Genomic DNA, 22,798 nt, shown 5'->3' on the forward strand with positions numbered 1-22,798 from the left:
ATTTCCTATTCTCCTTCCAAGTGTTTTGATTAATCTTGTGGAACTACATAACATCACTTGTAAATGTAATAATGCCTCAAATGTTTTATAACTTTTACATAATAATACAATGGAGTATGATGTCGTTTGCTTTGACAGCTGAACAATTCAAAAGATATTCACAGTAAAAATGTACTTTCACAATAATCTCAGCAACCCAGAACCAAACCTCACGTGAGCCTCCAGCCACAGATGTTAGGAGGCTACTTTCACAATAAACCACATTTTATTGGCACATAAAAACATACAGTACATATATACATATTTTCTCATATTATTTACAAAATAAAGATCATGGCTGTGCTACACATGTATAAAAATATGCATGACATCTATATAAATATGTACACAATGTGCAAAATGTATGTATGGCATACAGAGGATGACAACGACTTGGCAGATGTCTTACTAGTTACAACATCTCAGACAAAGAACAATGGTTGAGCACAAGACAGTACTGTACAGAAACCACAGAATTAGGTAGGCCCAAATCAATATTATTTGCTTGCAATGATCAACATGATGATATGGCAAGTGCTGAAGTTGAATCTGCTGTACTGTGACATCTTGTTATAAGGTACTGACAAAATAAAAATGCACCAGTCCTGTAAGAGTAAGTCTATGGCCTTATTGCTTCAATAACATTCTATTAAGAGTAGCCGACAGTACACAGATTTGACATGGTTCAGAATCAAAATGTTTTCGAATCCAACGGTCACATTTAGAGCATACCCATGTTCATTTTGTCCATTGATGCACTTGGTCCTATAATTCTGATATGGATGGTAAAAATCATACACAGTAATCTTCCTCTTGCGTATATACAGAAAAAACATGAATGATTTTGAAACAACATTTTAGAAATACAAGAAACATTTTGTCAACAGTAGATATTCACCGATGTTTCACTGCCTTATTAGGCAACAATTGAAAAACTAATAATTCCTTACTAGCCTTAAACCACAGTTACAAGCATTTGGTTCCCAATGGTCAGAGACAGTGTGTACAGTATGACAGTATTACCTGCCTATGGGTTATTATTAGTGTTTGACTTGTTGGATAAGAATGATCGTTCAAATAACGACATAAATAGAAAAGCCATGGTATTCTAAAGTGCTGTACAGTACGACCGTATTAATTCTATACAATATTGATCAGAATATTTGGATTGAGATACTGAATATTAGTAACTCGTTTGACATAAGCCAGGAAGAACTACACAACGCTAGTTTCAATGTATCATACATATAATCATCAAAATTCTTCCACAAAATGGTAGCTATACTAGAAGCTACTGTGTTGTCCCTTGTAGTTTACCCTGTATGCTGGGCACACCACTGGGGGTGTCAATGTGCGTTTTGACCACATAACACAAACCAAACAGGACGGATAGAACAGTCAGAGAAAAGCTGTTCTGTGAGCCAGACGTTTAAAAAACTCAGCCTGTAAAATGTGTTCATTTGGCAAAGATATTTATGTCTGATGAACCTCCAACTTCATAAAAATAAAGTACTCAAATGAGTTGCTGCCAACTCAGGTGACAGAGACAAATATAGCCCGATATCAGACACTTATTAAAACGTGCATTCAAGAAGACACGCTGACACACATGCTGACACGTGCAGACACACAAGACACATGCAGACACACAGACATAAGACACTTACTTACAGACAGACATGTAGGGCTGGGCGATATATCTAATTAATGTTTTTGCGCGATATTCCAAATGCCTGTATCGCAGAATTGAGTTTATTTTTCATTTTTATTAGCGTTTATGTCCGCTTGTTATCATAGTCTTTTTGGTGCTGTGCACCTTCCCATTTACACAAGAGATCTGTATATAATGGCGAGATGCTCATGTCTCCGCCCTAACAATGGGAGTCATTGTCCCAAAGGCGGGAAGGCAGGCGACAAGCTTAGGTTCAAAATTAGCACATAGGGCTTATATTGGACAGATTTTGGCGAGAGTGAAACCTCTCGCGTCGCCTCTTTCTCCCAAGTCCCTCCCCTTACCACTCACATTTTTATTTTTTAGTCATTTAGCAGACGCTCTTATCCAGAGCGACTTACAGTTAGTGAGTGCATACATTTTTCATACTGGCCCCCCGTGGGAATGGAACCCACAACCCTGGCGTTGCAAGCGCCATGCTCTACCAACTGAGCTACACGGGCCCTCACAACAACAAAGATGAGAGATCACTTCTTCCTCTTTGACAAATGGTTTGAACTCGCTATTTGCATTTGATGTTTGATCCAACAGAATTGGTCATATAGACACCGAAACACATGGAGACATTATTTTACTGTAATAGAGAAGTTGTCAACCTTTCAACTTCTCAAATTTCGAGCAGAGCAGACGCCACTAAAACGGATGTCCCAATCAACGTTCATTCTGGAAAATGAATGCTCAGTTTGTCGCGCGCATTACGGTACCGCGTATCGCTAGCAGCATTTGAGTCAAATAAAGATTGCTATACTATCTGTTTAGTCTGTGTTTTATAAGAATGCAATAAGCATAAAACAATTATATTAAGGAATTGGCAACTCATTCTGAGAAATAAGGTAGGCCACTTGATTTCAACATCTGAACAAAGTGGACAGGCTACTATGCTGTTCAAACAGTTGGGAGATGGACAGAAGGTTGTGTTCATAACAATTCAACTGTTTTGCCTTGTTAGCTGAATTCAGAGCTTGTGAAATTATAACTAGATCTAAACTGGCTAAACTTGAAATATAAATATTATCTGGCTACTCACTAGCACATGGGCTTGTGCTTGAGAGATTGTTTATGAGACCCGTGTTAATTTTCTATAATGCCTGCTACATTATTTGTGAATGTGCATTATGCATGGTTATGGTAATATTTGTAACAAAATGGGCATTTTTATAGACAGACCTGAAAGCCAGATCAGTAATTATTGCAATAAAAGCAAGTATAACTATTTTGATAAAATAATTACATTATTAGTGTGGCTTATGGTTGTGGAAGGCATATATTCAGCCTAGGTATAATGAATTTACTAGATTTTTGCTGAGTGTTTTAAATGTAGTGTATTTGACCTTTAAATTGTACAACAAAGCTTATTTAGAGAAAACATTTTTATTTTTCAAATCGAGACATATATTTGGAATCGCCCATAAACAATTTTTTAAAAAGTGAGATATGAGTTTTAGGCAGGGGCACAACTTTCACTGGGGACTTTTGCATTTTTGTCCCCACCCAGTTTTATCATTGGAATGTGATACAAAACGAGGCAACGGTGTGCTTTAGGGCCATGCGGACGCCTCCGAGCTGCCCCCCCCCCCCACACTTCTAAAACCACAGTTGCGCCCCTGGTTTTAGGCCACATCGCCCAGCCCTAAACACATGCATACTTTCTCACACAGAGACAGAACCACAGACACACACAGAGACAGAACCACAGACACACAAAGTGCAGAGAGTTGACAGACAGATTTCAGGACAGACAGAAGAGTATAACGCCTCTGTTCTCCAGAGGTCATGCAGCCACATTAAAACATGTCACAAACACTGTAGAATCCAGTTAGCCTGAGTGCCAGTCTTTTTGTGCCATCATGCCACCTCCTTGTCACTCATGGTCATGTCAAATATATCTGTCTTGACAATGAGTAACAGAGTTGGCAAGAGCACAAAGAGACATGGAACCAGGCTAGCATACAGTAAGTACACACATTAACCTGTATGTATTGTACCTGTGTGATACCATATTTGTTCCCTCGCCACTGATACGTCAGTTGTCTTTCAGAAGATAAAGCTGCCAACAATGTAAAGTCTCCATTTACATTCAGGCGGATCAACTTAGACTTGAACTGAAGGCGCTAGTACACAGAGATAACCAACAAGTGGATCGACATTGTTTCAATAAACCGTTAAATCTACAAAATCATTATCTGTGATTCACATTTCCTTATGAGGTGAAGGAGGTGTAAGGCCCGCCTCCTTAGTGCATAGCTCACAGAGTGGGAGGAGTCCACTCCTCCTCGCCCAATAGGAGTGAGTCTTTGTTCTCAGCGTCAGTTCAGTTCATTGCTTCAAATAGTCCAACTGTCTCATCCAATACAATATGTATCAGAAGGGTCAGAAATATAGGTATGTCGCAATAAAAGACCAGTGTTAAACACAGCCCTGTACTCTGTCAGGTTTACGTCTGTCAGTTATGCCGTCTGTCGTGGCTTGTGTACAACAGATCTGTAATAAACAAACAGCATGCTTCCACAGAGCAATGGCTGTAGATGAAGAGCCTGTAGTATGACTGATGTGAAACGCATGCGAACTTAACACATCCACATGTTCACCGCAAGGCAAGCTGACCACCATACAGGCTGGTTGCACAACCCAATAAACACTCCAGGAGGGCTGAGGGAACATCTAACCTTGTTCTGGTTGAAATAACTCCGTCATTTACAGGATATTTACATAATTTCTGCATCCTTGTTCATTTGGCTCTGGCCCCAGTACTCTATTAAGCACCACCCAATGCTCCCATCACCGGCTGGTCAATCCTAGGATATGGTAGCAAAAAATAAACAAGACAATTTTGTGTTAAAACCCCCCCCCCCCCCCCCAAATTTTTTTGTTTTTGTTTTAAAATGCACCAGGACTATAACCTGACTAACCAAGTCTGGATTTCTTATGTTGAGTACCTCTATCCCAACCACTCCTCTCCTCCTCTTCTCTCGGTCCCTCCATCCTTGCCCTCATCCATCTCTCCATCAGTCCCAGTGCAGCTGCAGGTCGTGTGTATCCAGGAAGTCTGAAGGAATCCCCAGTGGCGTGAGCCCCCCCGCGGGGCCGGGTGGCATGGTTAGGTCCAGCCACTCCATGTTGTCTAGGGCTGTGTCAGACAGGCCCATATTGAGGGAGGGGGGAGACGTGGAGTCGCAGAAGGACAGCTCCGAGGTGTCCATGGGGGAGTAGGGTTGATCCAGGAGCTGGGACTGCAGCTCCTCGATCAGACCCAGGGTGCGGGGGTCCGTAGTTGGGGATGGGTCGTTCAGGGTCCCCTCCAGGAAGGCCTCCAGCTGGTTGTCTGAGGTCAGGGAGGCCAGGCTTGGGAGATGGAGGGGGTCGACGGCCGGGGTGGGAGGGGGAGCTACCTGGATCTGCGGAGGGGGCCTGGACAGGGCAGTGTTGACAGGGAGGGTAGTGATGTTGGCTGTGATAGGAACAGTCTTGGTGCTGAGAGACAGAAGGTCCTGCTGCTGGATGAAAGGAGTGATCTCTGGAGGAAATAGAAGATGGGGACAGATTAATCACCTGTATTAAACACAGGCTTCTTTAATGTTAATGTGAAGTCTAAAAACAAACTCCAACTTTATTACTGTTTACAGATATGAAACGGCCAGATAATCATAACTAGGTCAGTCCCTTCAGGGTTATGACAAGGAGCTAAAGGTGTAAATGTTTCTTGATGCTGTGAACTCTCACCTCCACTCTGAATCAGGATGTCAAATAGGTCATCCATTTGCTGGCTGTTTGCCGTGGAAACCTGAGAACGAGACAATAAGGTAAGGGGGTGGAGATGCATGACCAATAGCATTACAGTCTCTGGGGTGTGACCAATAGCATTACAGTCCCTCAGGACTTGGGAGAGTACCTCATATATTTGTGAATGTGTGTGTGTGTGTGTTTGTTACTGTATATATGTGGGAGTGTGTGATTGTCTGTTACTGTATGAGTGTGTTTGTCTGTGTGTGTGTGTGTGTCTGTTACTGTATGAGTGTGTGTTTGTCTGTGTGTGTGTGTCTGTTACTGTATGAGTGTGTGTTTGTCTGTGTGTGTGTGTTCACCTGTGTAAGGTTGTTGGCCTGCTTCAGGTTGCGTGTCTGTTTGACTGCATCCTCGTAGCGGGGGGGCTCCCTGGTCGTGGGGGGCTGGGTCACGAGGGAGGAGGGATGGAGGATGAAGGCGGGCTGGGATGGAGACGGAGATGGAGAGGGGGATAAGAAGAAGAAAACATTGAACAAACACAACCTACCTTGTCTGTAACAACAACTCATATAACCAATGTAAGATTTGAGAGGATTTGAGAGAGAAAGTGGAACTGGAAAGGTAGGTGGTTTACAATGTGTATTTTGCGTCACATTTAACCGAGAGGTTAGAGGATGATGTTTTCTAATAATACACCTAAGGGTACCTTGTTGACAGGCCCCTTGGAGAGGGTGTGGTTGGGTGAAGCCCCCTCGGGAGAGAGCCTGTTATCTGGGGAGCTGCTCAGGAAACACTGGGGATGCATGTCAAGCCTTGTATGGTTCTCCACCATCCCAGAGCCAGGGTTGTTGCACGCTGTGAAAGTCTGTAGAAGAGTGACACACAAAAAGGGGTTAACCTTAACTTCATCACCAGTCCTACTAGATCTTATTTCAAGCACGTTTCAGATCCATATTTTCCAGGATTCTGGTGTGGTATGACTTACCTGCAGCATGTGGTTGTGATTAGGTCTCTGCTGTTGAGTTGAGGCCTGCCGAGTCTCCATCTTGGTGGTGTGTAGCTGGGGCACTGAGGCCTGGATCAGGCCTGGGGCTTGATTTGACATCGTAGCCTGGAGGACAGGTAGGAGGATCTGGGTAGTGCCATCCTGGGCTGCAAGCAGGGTCTGGGTGCCAGGCTGGCCTACAACCTGGGACACTGTCCCCTGGTGGCTGATGAAGAACTGGGGCAGGCTGGGGGTCGAGTTGGGCTGGTGCGGGGGCTGGGAGTTGCAGATGACATCCTCCAGCTTCACCACGGTTGGAAGAGAGTGAGGCTGAGTCTGGGGAGCCATGTTTGAGGTAACCCTGGCTGAGCAGTTAGGGAGGACCCGGTCTTCCAGTTTGACCTTGTTGGAAGTATGGATCATGGGGACAGGGTCTGTGGAGGGTCCCTGTAGAGGCTGGGTCTTCTCCACCTCCAGCTGCATCTTCAGCTCCTCCACCAGCCTCTGCTCCTGCTCCAGCTTCCTCATCAGCTCCTCGATCTGACGTTCCTTCTCATGGAGCCGTCGGTCCTTCTCCTCCGGGACACGACCAGGGACAACACCCGGCCTCAGGGGGGACATCCCTGCGCCTGCACGACCGGGGCTCACACTCTGGGGGTCGCAAAGGAACTCGGACACCCCTCTGTTGTCTCTAAAGGTGGAGAGGTCTGTGGGGATTGGGGACACTGGGTGTGTGGAGCTCATGCTCTCTGGTGCCACCTGATGGGCAGCTAGGTGAACTGCGGGGGATGAGCTGACCTCCATAGGGACTGAGGATGGGAGGGTGTTAAGGCCGGGGGTCAGGGCTGGGGTGCTGGGGCTCTCCTGGTAAGGTTTCAGCCTCTCGATGAGATCAGTCTTGGTCCCTGACACAGGGAGGCTTCGCAACTTCAGCTCCAGTTTCAACTCGGCCACCTTCATGTCCTCCAGGTTGGGGGGCAGGTGGCCAGGCTTGCGGTTGGACAGGCTGTTGGGGCGGACAGGGGTAGGAGGCGGGACAGTGACAGGGGGGGCGGGCGGCAGGGACACCACTATAGAGGTTGGCAGACCGTTCACAGCGCTGTTCTGACCCTCAGCTACAGGCCTGGAGGAAGAGAGGAAGGAGAATGGAGAGAGAAACAAGGGGAAGGAGGGAGAGTAAAGAGGGTGGAGTGAGAGATGGTGAAGGAGGGAGAGGGGAAAGAGGGGAGGGGTGGAGAGAGAGGGAGAAGGTAACAATGGAGGGACGGGGGGGTGGAGAGAGAGAGAGAAAGGAAATGTGTTAGCAATATGAAGGGAACTAAGGAGCTTCCTCTGCCCGGCGCCTCAGTACACAGTCAGTCAATGGAACAATGCAGAGTTCCAACAATAACTGACATACACAGTTCTAATGGGCCCTGGATCAACTCCCACTAAGACAACATCCTGCAGGTTATTAATATCATTACAGAGGATTTGTTATTGGAAACTAGCTAATTGTCCTATTGCCATTTGGGCCATTGGAAACAACAACAGCTGGGTTGCTTTTTAGGTACTTTCCAGCTAACATAATGTTGTCTTGTAAACCTTTGTTTGAAAAACGGGTAGACGGACCCGGTCTTTACGTCAAAGAGGTTGATAGCCTAGTAAGGGGCAAATCCTAACTTCCATTTCAATCACATTTGCACTTGGTCTCCCATTGACAAAGTGGAAGTTAGGATTTGCCCCTGATATGACAGTAATATCCTACTTTAAGGGTGCAGGAAGAATGGTGTGGTAGTTGTAGTGCTGCTGCTGCTGGTGGAGGATCTGCAGCTGGAGGAAAAGCTGCTGCTGGTGGAGGATCTTGGCGTAGGTGGAGTCCATGGGGGCTTCGCTGGCTTCCTGTTTCTGGTCCGGGGGGACGTACTGGTGGTACTTTAACTTCTTGACCCGGGGCTTGGTCTCCTTGCCCTTCTTACTGCGATTCCTCTCCCCCGCCTGCCTGGGCTGGCTCTGCTGTCGGATGAGAGAGGAGGTGAAATGGCAAGATAAAGAAGATGCACATGCTTCAAAACGTTCAAGTTTATTATATAAAACATCATTGCACAACAATATGAAATGAGATGCGCTTTATACGATGAGGTCCACTCTGAAATAAACTAAAATACATTGACATAAAAAACAACAGTCATCTAAAAAGGGATTTCCTTTTTGGGTTAAAAGTTGAGTTTTTACCAGTGGGCACATTCCAGTTAGGAATTGAAGAAATGACCCCAGGTAGACTACAGGGTCAGTTTGTACGCTCTAGGCAGAAAGGTCAGTTGGTGTCTTTTAGTGCAACTGATTGGCTGTGTGTATTGTCTCCCATTTCGCAGGTTATAGTGGTTTGGTCAGTCTTAGACTTGTTTTAATAAACAGGGTCAGCTCTGACCATCTGTGTTTAGAAGTGACTCAAGTACTGTATTTTTCAATTACTTTAATTCAGATTTGAGTACAGAAAGATAAAAAAAATAATAATACTGTCAAACACCTTTATTCATCGATTTGGATTCAATGCTAGTTCAAAGACTGAGCTTTTGTTTCAATGTGAACTAATTCCCTAAACAGTAGACAAAACAACGTGTCTGCTTACTTTCACTAGGCTGGGCCCTGGCTTTTGAGAAGCGACAGTGGTGATTGGCTGAGGTGAGGGAGCTGGGCGGTTGACTGGTGGCTCATTGGTGGAGAGCGCTTTGAGGAAGTCTGCTGTTGCCTGGGTGACAACAGGGAAGGGCTGGGACAGAAAGAGAAGTCAGAGAAACACAATAACATTTCAGTTATAACAGGTAAGCCTATGTTTCAATATCAATAATATTTACCTAAATTCTTAATTATTACAATCCTTCAGGGGTAGACAAAAAATGAGGGGTATTATTAGGGACGCAAATCTACCAGTCATTTACCAAAGTTACCGGAATCTTCAGTAATAAACAGGTAATCTATTGTAACTTTGGTAATTTATACTTTTAAAAAATGTAAGATATAGTATTCATTTTTTATATCTGTGTCCATATTGTCCATGAGTTTCTAGTGGCTAGACCATATGGTTCAAGAGAAAAATGGCCTAATTAATGAAAAAAGCATCTAATCAACAATGGCATTATTTTTCTATTAATTCTGCAACGCTTTCAACTATTAACTTTTTTCACAACTGCCACCAGTTTGGCGCCAAAACATTTACAACGAAGACATAGTCAAATAAATAAGTGTATAAAAATGATAAAGGATATTTCATGCTGAAACCCTCATATTAAACACATTATTACATTTTAGTCATTTAGCAGACGCTCTTTATCCAGAGCGACTTACAATAGTGAATGAATACATTTTCGTACTGGTCCCCCATGGGAATCAAACCCACAACCCTGGCATTGCAAGCACCATGCTCTACCAACTGAGCTACACAGGACACCAATGGTATTCATTAAGTTCATGGTTTATATTTATGTTGTCATTAACATTTTTTAATCATGCTATTTGATTATTTTAATTATAGACACCTAAAAAGCCACTAGATGTCATCTTATAGAATTCCCCCAAAACCTTGAAAGCTACCAAAATTCTGGTAGTTTACTGGTAAACTTAGAAAGTTAACAGTAATATACCCTCCCTTTGCAACACTAAGTATGATGAAGCATATTTATTGTCCTTCAAGAGGAAATTTGAGTGGATAAAGATCCTCCCTAGTCCCTACCTGTAAAATGGTATGGTTGTTGGTGGTGGTGGGCAGCGGTGGTGGACAGGGGGCGTCCAGGGCCCGGGGTTCCCCAGGGGAGGGTGCGGAGGCCTGGGACTCGTGGCTGGCCGGCTGCTCTGGAGACAGGGCATCCCCGCTGTCCTCCTCAAACCCGTAGGCGTCCAGTGCTTTGGGGTAGTTTACTGAGGGACCAACACAGTCAACATTAATACATAACATTAACTCCCGAGTGGCGCAGTGGTCTAAGGCACTGCATCGCAGTGCTAGCTGTGCCACTAGAGATTCTGGTTCGAATCCAGGCTCTGTCGTAGCCGGCCGCGACCGGGAGACCCATGGGGCGGCGCACAATTGGCCCAGGGTAGGGGAGGGAATGGCCGGCAGGGATGTAGCTCAGTTGGTAGAGCATGGCGTTTGCAACGCCAGTGTTGTGGGTTCGATTCCCATGGGGGGCCAGTATAAAAAATTATGTATGCACTCACTAACTGTAAGTCGCTCTGGATAAGAGCGTCTGCTAAATGACGTAAATGTAACTAAGGACCACGTTAAAAAGGGGGAAAGGTGAACGAAGAGGTCTAAGAATTGTGTGATCTGGGCCCGTTTAGTGCTGATCTAGGATCAGGTTTCGGCTGTCCATCTAATCTTATTCATTATGAGCTAGAAAGACAACTGATCCTGATCAGCACTCCTACACTGAGACTTGATACATACGGCTCCAGATCGAGATCACTCTCACCAATGATGGCCTCCTTGACGCTGGATTCTACAGGCAGAATGTTCTTTTCTACCAGTTCCATGGGGCCGGGTCGCTGGGCCAGCTTCTCATTCAGGTCGTCAGCCAGCCTGGCCCTCTTCAGCTTCATCTGGGTGGCCTGCAGTGAGGGCTCTGCCCCAGTCTCCTTGAGGATGTGCATTCTGACCAGCTCAGATCTCTCTGGTCGGCTGCGGATCTTGTGCTTCAGGAAGTTCTCAGTCTGGGGTAGGGAACAGGGGGTCAGGGCATTGTCAAGTAATTTCAATGCAAGAAGTTACTGAATATATTAAGGAATGTATTTGCAAGGCTGAGCTCTTACCCTGGCTCTCTCCAGGCTGCGTATCTGCTCATGGAATGCCGCTGGGCTCTTTAGAGCTGCATGGACAGAAACACATTATGTCAGCTTCATCAACAGACAGATAACTACATTATGACTTTATGAAGTGACAGTGGCCACACTCACGTGGCATTATGCCCTGGTCTACCAGCTGCTCACGGGTACGTCTCTGCTGTAGCCTCAGCTGAAGGACTGTTGGAGAAGAGAGAGAGAAGGTTAGTGGGGGAGAAGGGTAGAATCTTCAGTAAACACAACCAGAGAGGGCCTGCATCTGAGAGTCTGAACCCATCATGAGTAACTGAGGTTCCAGAGCAGGATGTGGCTCTGATAGACCGCTAGACACATACCAGGGGAGTTAGGACCCCCACGGCCACCACAATCACCACTCATTTCCTCTCTAGCCAGCAGTGTAACCACATAACACTGACCAATGGAATGTCCTCCTCTAACCCAGTCCGTCAATTCATTAAGAATTGCCCCCCCACCCCTCTTTTGCGCTGCTGCTACTCTCTGTTTATTATCTATGCATAGTCACTTTAATAACTCTACCTACATGTACATATTACCTAAATTACCTCGACTAACCGGTGCCCCCGCACATTGACTCGGTACCGGTACCCCCTGTATATAGCCTCCCTACTGTTATTTTACTGCTGCTCTTTAATTATTAGTCACTTTTATTTCGTATTGTTTTATATAGTATTTTTGTGTGATTTTTTTAGGTATTCTTTCTTAAAACTGCACTGTTGGTTAAGGGCTTGTAAGTAAGCATTTCACTGTAATGTCTACACCTGTTGTATTCGGCGCATGTGACAAATAACATTTGATTTGATTTGGTCTCACTTGAATACCTTATATGAACAACAATGTCATTCCTTAAAACTGTTTCATTCTTTGGTCCTTGGAAAATTGTACAGGAACAGAAATCAGGGGGAATTGCGATTTTATCTCAAATGGCTAAACAACTTACACCGAAATCAGCTCAAATGTACTTGACTACATTGATTACCATAATAGCTGTTCCCTTCCTGTATCAATAACCACAACATTACTGCAACCAGGAAACCAACTTGATTACCCAGATCAAAACAACACTACTACATTAATAAAGAACATGCATTGAGTTGTACAATTTAGAGTGACTAAACCTGCCAATGTGACACATCCATGGCATTAACAGAATGCTGAGTAGCCTGTGACCTCAGAGTCATTCTAAGCAGACAGACAGACACCTCATCTGACCCTGAGAAACGACCTCCTATCCACTCGGGGCAATTCCACGGAAACAGAATGACAGTGACTACGATTTTTCACTTTAAAAGAAAGCCAAACAAAAACCATTGATTTCTAAGTTAAACAAACCATACAACTATGCACAAGGACTACTTTTAACAATTTCCATAGAAAATTTTACAAAAACACATTTACTCAAAGAACAGCGAAAATATAACATTTGGTAACAGAATGACTAAAGTCTACCTCACAATTTTTATGTGAACACATTTTCCAAAAACTCTTAAATACCTACTCCGAATTAAGATTCGAAGATGTCTGCAGAAAGAATGGATTGTCAGCTATGATATGACAACTTGTGTTTGAAAACATCTATTTTGGTTATTGAACTACAGTAAGTGAAGTGGATTAACACCAGATAACAGAATGATGGTAACAGAATGACATCATGTGTCCCTGATCTGTACTATACAGAAATGAATAACTATAAATATGAATGTCATTCTCTTCATGGTGATGTATCCTGAATAGGTACACAAAAAGGTAGAAATATGCAATATCCTCCTTTACATATTTGGGTATTATTCTACACACTGGCTATTATTCTAATGAGCTCTGGTGGAAATTCCTGCAGTCAGCATGCTAATTGCATGCTCCCTCAAAACTTGAGACATCTGTGGCATTGTGTTGTGTGACAAAACTGCACATTTTAGAGTGGCCTTTTATTGTCCCCAGCACAAGGTGCACCGGTGTAATGATCATGCTGTTTAATCAGCTTCTTGATATGCCACACCTGTCAGGTGGATGGATTATCTTGGCAAAGGAGCAATGCTCACTAACAGGGATGTAAACACATTTGTGCACAAAATTTGAGAGAAATAAGCTTTGTGTGCATATGGAACATTTCTGGGATTTTTTATTTAAACTCATGAAACATGGGACCAACACTTTACATGTTGCGTTTATATTGTTGTTCAGTATAAATTCCAAAGTTTGTCATTTTATTAAATTAAGATTTTCAAATGCCATGGTATATCCTTGTAGGTAAAAATGTCAAAAGGATCATTTAATTTAGACAAAGCTTTTTCATTGTTAAAATAGGCCCCCCCAAAAATATAAATAAATTACACTCACTCAAGTAATTGAATACTAACGTCCATTCGGGTACCCGGATATTCAATTAACCGTGCCGATCCCTACTGTATAGTACTGTATTATACTGACCTATACTCTACTTATATTTACTGTCCTGTGCTCTCCTGTCCTGTCCTGTCCTCTACTGTCCTGCACTGTGCTCTACTGTCCTGTCCTGCACTGTGCTCTACTGTCCTGTCCTGCACTGTGCTCTACTGTCCTGTCCTGCACTGTGCTCTAGTCCTGCACTGTGCTCTACTGTCCTGTCCTGCACTGTGCTCTACTGTCCTGTCCTGCACTGTGCTCTACTGTCCTGTCCTGCACTGTGCTCTACTGTCCTGTCCTGCACTGTGCTCTACTGTCCTGTCCTGCACTGTGCTCTACTGTCCTGTCCTGCACTGTGCTCTACTGTCCTGTCCTGCACTGTGCTCTACTGTCCTGTCCTGCACTGTGCTCTACTGTCCTGTCCTGCACTGTGCTCTACTGTCCTGCACTCTACTGCACTCTACTGCACTCTACTGCACTCTACTGCGCTGTCCAAACTTGTGAAACAGACGTCTATGATTGGTTCCGATTTGGACTGACCAAATCTTAACTACATTTGATCGTCCGGTGTCGGTCGGTGCTCAGTGGGTGAGAGGGCTGGTTACTGGAAATGGAAAGAAAGGGGCCTCGTGGTTAGTTGTTAGTAAGAGCCGGGAGCGGTGACATTAACTGGAGAGGGATTGTCCAGACTGTTTTCACACTCTTGCATTGACCACCATGTGACAGAAAGACAAAGAAAACAGTTATGATCTGAACATAACAGTATGCCAGTGGAAGGGAGGACAGTAGCAGGTGACCCAACTGTGGTTTGTGACTACTATGAATTCCCATTGTAGCCAATTTAGTTGCAGTTATTCTGTTAATGATTTTCTGGTCATTCTGTTACCGATTTGGTAACAGAATGATATGTTTTAATCACTTAAATCATAAACCAAATTGTTTAATTTGTAAAAACACTACATAATTGGTAGGTCTACCGCTACTTGTTACTTCTGTGAACATTCATTTTCCTCCCTCCATATTAGAGATGAGAAAATATCTTAAAGATGTGGGTTTTTCAGAATGACTAGACAAGGCAATATTTCTTAAAGTTACAGAAGGCAGAAAAAATGCTCAAAAACTACAGTGAGGGAAAATAGTTTTTGATCCCCTGCTGATTTTGTACGTTTGCCCACTGACAAAGAAATGATCAGTCTATAATTTTAATGGTAGGTTTATTTGAACAGTGAGAGACAGAATAACAACAACAAAATCCAGAAAAACGCATGTCAAAAATGTTATAAATTGATTTGCATTTTAATGAGGGAAATAAGTATTTGACCCCCTCTCAATCAGAAAGATTTCTGGCTCCCATGTGTCTTTTATACAGGTAACAAGCTGAGATTAGGAGCACACTCTTAAAGGGAGTGCTCCTAATCTCAGCTTGTTACCTGTATAAAAGACACCTGTCCACAGAAGCAATCAATCAATCAGATTCCAAACTCTCCACCATGGCCAAGACCAAAGAGCTCTCCAAGGATGTCAGGGACAAGAATGTAGACCTACACAAGGCTGGAATGGGCTACAAGACCATCGCCAAGCAGCTTGGTGAGAAGGTGACAACAGTTGGTGCGATTATTCGCAAATGGAAGAAACACAAAGGTCCTGTCAATCTCCCTCGGCCTGGGGCTCCATGCAAGATCTCACCTCATGGAGTTGCAATGATCATGAGAACGGTGAGGAATCAGCCCAGAACTACACGGGAGGATCTTGTCAATGATCTCAAGGCAGCTGGGACCATAGTCACCAAGAAAACAATTGGTAACACACTACGCCGTGAAGGAATGAAATCCTGCAGCGAGCCACAAGGTCCCCCTGCTCAAGAAAGCACATATACAGGCCCATCTGAAGTTTGCCAATGAACATCTGAATGATTCAGAGGAGAACTGGGTGAAAGTGTTGTGGTCAGATGAGACCAAAACGGAGCTCTTTGCCATCAACTCAACTCGCCGTGTTTGGAGGAGGAGTAATGCTGCCTATGACCCCAAGACCACCATCCCCACTGTCAAACATGGAGGTGGAAACATTATGCTTTGGGGGTGTTTTTCTGCTAAGGGGACAGGACAATTTCACTGCATCAAAGGGACGATGGACCGTCAAATCTTGGGTGAGAACCTCCTTCCCTCAGCCAGGGCATTGAAAATGGGTAGTGGATGGGTATTCCAGCATGACAATGACCCAAAACACACGGCCAAGGCAACAAAGGAGTGGCTCAAGAAGAAGCACATTAAGGTCCTGGAGTGGCCTAACCAATCTCCAGACCTTAATCCCATAGAAAATCTGTGGAGGGAGCTGAAGGTTCGAGTTGCCAAACGTCAGCCTCAAAACCTTAATGAGTTGGAGAAGATCTGCAAAGAGGAGTGGAACAAAATCCCTCCTGAGATGTGTGCAAACCTGGTGGCCAACTACAAGAAACGTCTGACCTCTGTGATTGCCAACAAGGGTTTTGCCACCAAGTACTAAGTCATGTTTTTCAGAGGGGTCAAATACTTATTTCCCTCATTAAAATGCAAATGAATTTATAACATTTTTGACATGCATTTTTCTGGATTTTGTTGTTGTTATTCTGTCTCTCACTGTTCAAATAAACCTACCATTAAAATTAGACTGATCATGTCTTTGTCAGTGGGCAAACATACAAAATCAGCAGGGGATCAAATACTTTTTTCCCCTCACTGTAAATCTAAGTGTTGATATTAGTTGGCAGGGGTCTTTACTTCAACATTATTGTGTTTTGATGTATTTCTAATATCTTGTAAGACTTTTTCTGCTAGATGTTTTCTAAGACCCCTTTTCCATCTGTTTGACCAGAAATCTAAGCCTTTGCTTATTCCTAATTTGTTGGATGGAAAATTAATTTCTCAAAAACATAGACACTTAGCTTTCATTTGACACCAAATTTGATAAACTTCACATATTAGTGATATTGGAGCTTTTTACATGGAAATGCCCCTCTCACTGAATCACACTCAATGCTCCACTGCCAGAAAACACTGAATCACAAGTCTCACTCAATGCTCCTCTGCCAAAAAAGCCACAACTAAAGATACAATAAAATAAGTGGAGAATCTCCTAATGTATCTGGCCTATACACTCAGTCGGCCAATACAGGGTTGTAAACTACACCATACCCAAAGCGCTATGCCTCAACATATTTATACTCCAGAAGCACAAACAAACAAAAGTAATTAAAGGGTGCTAAGTGAGAAAATCACCTGGTCTGAATCGGTCCCTGCAGACTGAGGGGGTCTCCACATCCAGACAAGCCATAGTTAATATCAGCCAAGGAGGACAGAGCTGATGGGGGCTCTGGAAGGTCTGTACGTTACAGATTAACTACCGTCCCATCTGCCTCTGTGTCAGTCTGTTAGTCCACAGAGAGATCAGACTCCAAGACACACACACTCTCTCTCTCTCTCACATCAGTCAGTAGCAACCAACCCGCCAGTGAGAAACAAGAGGCAGTACAGGATCAGTTCAAGTTAACCCTTGCAGTGCGTGATCGCCCATCACCCCTTACAGCATCTTTTAGGAGAACAGAAAGTCATAACAGCAGTAGCTGAGTGACACTGGGGTCTATTTGGTTAGGCTGATTCACATTTCAATGGGGTAACAACACTGACCCCTGGGGAACACCCTGACCAGACTGTCAGTCATAGTGATATGTAAACACTGGGCTATGTAGGGCTGAGTTAACACACACACACACACAGACAGACAGTTTACATGCAAACACAGACGACACACAGCCAGTTTACATGCAAACACAGACAGTTTACATGCAAACACAGACAGTTTACATGCAAACACAGACAGTTTACATGCAAACACAGACAGTTTACATGCAAACACAGACAGTTTACATGCAAACACAGACTCAGTCCAGGTCAGCTATGAGGGTGAGAGATTCTGACCAGGATTTCAAGGAGTCTGACACTTACACCACTCCCCTGTGGTTAATCTTTTAACAGTATGTAGTTTCTCCAGTTGCTCAACGTCTGCAGTGTATGGGATGTATCAGGCCTTGACATTAACACTTGTCCGGGACAAGTCAAAATAATAATAATAGTCTGGCAAGCGGAATATAGTCGGAAGTTGTCCGAATGGACAAGTCAAAAAGGAATCACACAAATCACAATATCAACCAATTACTCCTATCAGAATTGGATCAAAACCCTCTGGATGCGATGTGTTGCACACTGTTCTCTGAATCTCTACAGAGCGCATCGGAATATAATTATTGTATTGCATTGAGGCACAAGCGGTCTTTCAACCACGGAGCCGCGTGCAGCCACATTTGTTGATAATCCTTGTAAGTGAGTCATTTGCCGAGTTATAGCACATTTTTGGTCAGCAAACAGGGTTCATATGGTTATGAAAAGTCCAGGGGGGGGGTTGCTCAATGAGAGAGGGAGACTTTGCAGCAGCAGGTATGCTAGCCTATAAAATAAATAATGATAGACAACAGAATAACTAGATAGCAAATTCAAAACACATAGCCTAGTTATCTCGATAGTTAACTATTTAGGTAGCAGCATGTATTAATGTCATTGTCATGTCCTATATCTGCCCTGTCCCTATGTCGCAAAGGGAGAGATGCATTCTGGGAGAAGGGAGAGACGCAAGCGTAAGCATACGACGGTTGAGCAATTAAATTTTCTAAATGTAGCATCACGATGCAAAATGAGTCATACCGGCAGTATTTCTGTTATATATCTAGAAAACTCAGGGCCTCCCGAGTGGCACAGCGGTGTAAAGCACTGCATCGTCTAAAGTCACTACAGACCCGGGTTTGATCCCAGGCTGTGTCGTAGCCGGCCGCGACCGGGAGACACATGGGGCAGCGCACAATTGGCCAAGCGTCGTCCAGGGTAGGGGAGGGAATGGCCGGCAGTGATGTAGCTCAGTTGGTAGAGCATGGCGTTTGCAACGCCAGGGTTGTGGGTTAGATTCCCACAGGGGGCCAGTATGAAAAAATTAATAATAATGTATGCACTCTCTAACTGTAAGTCGCTATGGATAAAAATGTAAAATGAAAATGAGCCGGCGCACAATTGACCCAGCATCGTCCGGGTTAGGGGAGGGTTTGGCCGGCTGGGATGACCTTGTCCCACCGCGCTCTAGCGACTCCTTGTGGCGGGCCAGGCGCATGCACGCTGACTTCGGTCGCCAGCCGTACGGTGTTTCCTCTGACACATTGGTGCGGCTGGCTTCCGGGTTAAGCGAGCAGTGTGTCAAGAAGCAGTGCGGCTTGGCAGGGTCGTGTTTCGGAGGTCGCACGGCTCTCAACCTTCGCCTCTCCCGAGTCCGTACGGGAGTTGCAGCGATGGGACAAGACTAACTACCAATCGGATATTATATATTATATACACATACACACACTACCGTTCAAAAGTTTGGGGTCACTTAGAAATGTCCTTGTTTTCGAAAGAAAAGCAATTTTTTTGTCCATTAAATAACATCAAATTGATCAGAAATACAGTGTAGACATTGTTAATGTTGTAAATGGCTATTGTAGCTGGAAACGGCTGATTTTTAATGGAATATCTGCATAGGCGTACAGAGGACCATTATCAGCAACCATCAGTCCTGTGTTCCAATGGCACGTTGTGTTTGCTAATCCAAGTTGATCATTTTAAAAGGCTACCTTTTGCAATTATGTTAGCACAGCTGAAAACTGTTGTGCTGATGAAAGAAGCAATAAAACTGGCCTTCTTGAGACTAGTTGAGTATCTGGAGCATCAGCAATTGTGGGTTCGATTACAGGCTCAAAATGGCCAGAAACAAATAACTTTCTTCTGAAACTCGTCAGTCTATTCTTGTTCTGAGAAATTAAGGCTATTCTATGTGAGAAATTGCCAAGAAACTGAAGATCTCATACAACGCTGTGTACTACTCCCTTCACAGAAAAGCGCAAACTGTCTCTAACCAGAATAGAAAGACGAGTGGGAGGCCCCGGTGCACAACTGAGCAAGAGGACAAATACATTAGAGTGTCTAGTTTGAGAAACAGGCGCCTCACAGGTCCTCAACTGGCAGTTTCATTAAATAGTACCCGCAAAACACCAGTCTCAACGTCAACAGTGAAGAGGCGACTCCGGGATGCTGACCTTCTAGGCAGAGTTGCAAAGAAAAAGCCATATCTCAGACTGGCCAATAAAAAAAAATATTAAGATGGGCAAAAGAACACAGATACTGGACAGAGGAAGATTTGAAAAAAGTGTTATGGCCAGACGAATCAAAGTTTGAGGTGCTCGGATCACAAAGAATAACATTTGTGAGACGCAGACCAAATGAAAAGATGCTGGAGGAGTGCTTGATGCCATCTGTCAAGCATGGTGGAGGCAATGTGATGGTCTGGGGGTGCTTTGATGGTGGTAAAGTGGGAGATTTGTACAGGGTAAAAGGGATCTTGAAGAAGGAAGGCTATCACTCCATTTTGCAACGCCATGCCATACCCTGTGGACGGCGCTTGATTGGAGCCAATTTCCTCCTACAACAGGACAATGACCCAAAGCACAGCTCCAAACTATGCAATAACTATTTAGGGAAGAAGCAGTCAGCTGGTATTCTGTCTATAATGGAGTGGCCAGCACAGTCACCGGATCTCAACCCTATTGAGCTGTTGTGGGAGCAGCTTGACCGTATGGTACGTAAGAAGTGCCCATCAAGCCAATCCAACTTGTGGGAGGTGCTTCAGGAAGCATGGGGTGAAATCTCTTCAGATTACCTCAACAAATTGACAACTAGAATGCCTAAGGTCTGCAAGGCTGTAATTGCTGCAAATGGAGGATTCTTTGACAAAAGCAAAGTTTGAAGGACACACATATATATATATATACATATATACACACACACACAGTGGGGAGAACAAGTATTTGATACACTGCCGATTTTGCAGGTTTTCCAACTTACAAAGCATGTAGAGGTATGTAATTTTTATCATAGGTACACTTCAACTGTGAGAGACGGAATCTAAAACAAAAATCCAGAAAATCACATTGTATGATTTTTAAGTAATTAATTTGCATTTTATTGCATGACAAAAGTATTTGATCACCTACCAACCAGTAAGAATTCCGTCTCTCACAGACCTGTTAGTTTTTCTTTAAGAAGCCCTCCTGTTCTCCACTCATTACCTGTATTAACTGCACCTGTTTGAACTTGTTACCTGTATAAAAGACACCTGTCCACACACTCAATCAAACAGACTCCAACCTCTCCACAATGGCCAAGACCAGAGAGCTGTGTAAGGACATCAGGGATAAAATTGTAGACCTGCACAAGGCTGGGATGGGCTACAGGACAATAGGCAAGCAGCTTGGTGAGAAGGCAACAACTGTTGCCGCAATTATTAGAAAATGGAAGAAGATCAAGATGACGGTCAATCACCCTCGGTCTGGGGCTCCATGCAAGATCTCACCTCGTGGGGCATCAATGATCATGAGGAAGGTGAGGGATCAGCCCATAACTACACGGCAGGAGCTGGTCAATGACCTGAAGAGAGCTGGGACCACAGTTTCAAAGAAAACCATTAGTAACACACTACGCCGTCATGGATTAAAATCCTGCAGCGCACGCAAGGTTCCCCTGCTCAAGCCAGCGCATGTCCAGGCCCGTCTGAAGTTTGCCAGTGACCATCTGGATGATCCAGAGGAGGAATGGGTTAGGTCATGTGGTCTGATGAGACAAAAATAGAGCTTTTTGGTCTAAACTCCACTCGCCGTGTTTGGAGGAAGAAGAAGGATGAGTACAACCCCAAGAACACCATCCCAACCGTGAAGCATGGAAGTTGAAACATCATTCTTTGGGGATGCTTTTCTGCAAAGGGGACAGGACGACTGGACCGTATTGAGGGGAGGATGGATGGGGCCATGTATCGCGAGATCTTGGCCAACAACCTCCTTCCCTCAGTAAGAGCATTGAAGATGGGTCGTGGTTGGGTCTTCCAGCATGACAATGACCCGAAACACACAGCCAGGGCAACTAAGGAGTGGCTCCGTAAGAAGCATCTCAAGGTCCTGGAGTGGCCTAGCCAGTCTCCAGACCTGAACCCAATAGAAAATCTTTGGAGGGAGCTGAAAGTCCGTATTGCCCAGCGACAGTCCCGAAACCTGAAGGATCTGGAGAAGGTCTGTATGGAGGAGTGGGCCAAAATCCCTGCTGCAGTGTGTGCAAACCTGGTCAAGATCTACAGGAAACGTATGAATTATGTAATTGCAAACAAAGGTTTCTGTACCAAATATTAAGTTCTGCTTTTCTGATGTATCAAATACTTATGTCATGCAATAAAATGCAAATTAATTACTTAAAAATCATACAATGTGACTTTCTGGATTTTCGTTTTAGATTCCGTCTCTCACAGTTGAAGTGTACCTATGATAAAAATTACAGACCTCTACATGCTTTGTAAGTAGGAAAACCTGCAAAATCGGCAGTGTATCAAATACTTGTTCTCCCCACTGTATATATGAGAGAGAGAGAGAAAACTTGATTGATGACATGCAAAAAAATGTGGGACTATATCAACAATGGACTAATGGGAGATCGTTTTTGGGTGGAATTCTCATTTAAGCCATCTAAGCTGTCATTAGGAACTGGCAAACAGAATGGCGTTTCTAAAGCCCTGTTAAACCCAGTAATCATGTGTTCATTCATCAGTGCCATAGCCAGACTCACAGAGCTGCCAGAACAACAACTGGGCTGTGTGAGTAATGGTTAGCCTGCAACGCATGCTAGAAAGCCGATTCCTTATAATGACTGACTATAACCACTGAGTCTGTTTCACTGTGAGCCAGCTGAGAACATGCAGCGAGTACAAAGTCACAACTCAAAACCAAAAGCGACATTTAAAATAGTGTGTGTGTGTGTGTGTGTGTGTGTGTGTGTCTCTTCTCCCCACTCACCGTTCTTGCGTTCGTTGAGGGGGGGCAGGTTGTTCCTGGGCTGTAGAGTCAGCTCCTCCAGCTCATGGGTAACTGCCTCACTCTGGGGACTGGGCACCAGCAGACCAAACATCCCACAATCCCCTTCTGCTCCGAGCAGCCCCTGGGGCTCCATCTCCAC

At 44.3% G+C, this 22,798-nt stretch overlaps 1 protein-coding gene across 1 annotated transcript; it reads right to left on the bottom strand.

Moving 5' to 3' along the window:
• Positions 1-255: 255 nt before the first annotated feature.
• On the bottom strand, positions 256-22,792 carry LOC311135868 (myocardin-related transcription factor B-like; the record flags this gene model as incomplete). Its single annotated transcript, XM_084169891.1, has 12 exons — positions 256-5,285; positions 5,492-5,552; positions 5,854-5,976; positions 6,201-6,359; positions 6,480-7,602; positions 8,227-8,474; positions 9,091-9,231; positions 10,192-10,376; positions 10,928-11,165; positions 11,265-11,320; positions 11,409-11,474; positions 22,639-22,792. The coding sequence occupies 12 exons, from the start codon at positions 22,790-22,792 to the stop codon at positions 4,777-4,779; spliced, it is 3,063 nt and encodes a 1,020-aa protein (XP_084026017.1). The 3' UTR covers positions 256-4,776.
• Between the last annotated feature and the right edge of the window lie 6 nt (positions 22,793-22,798).

This window comes from Coregonus lavaretus (genome assembly GCF_964263955.1).
Source record: "Coregonus lavaretus genome assembly, chromosome: 1".
Lineage (NCBI taxonomy): Eukaryota > Metazoa > Chordata > Actinopteri > Salmoniformes > Salmonidae > Coregonus > Coregonus lavaretus.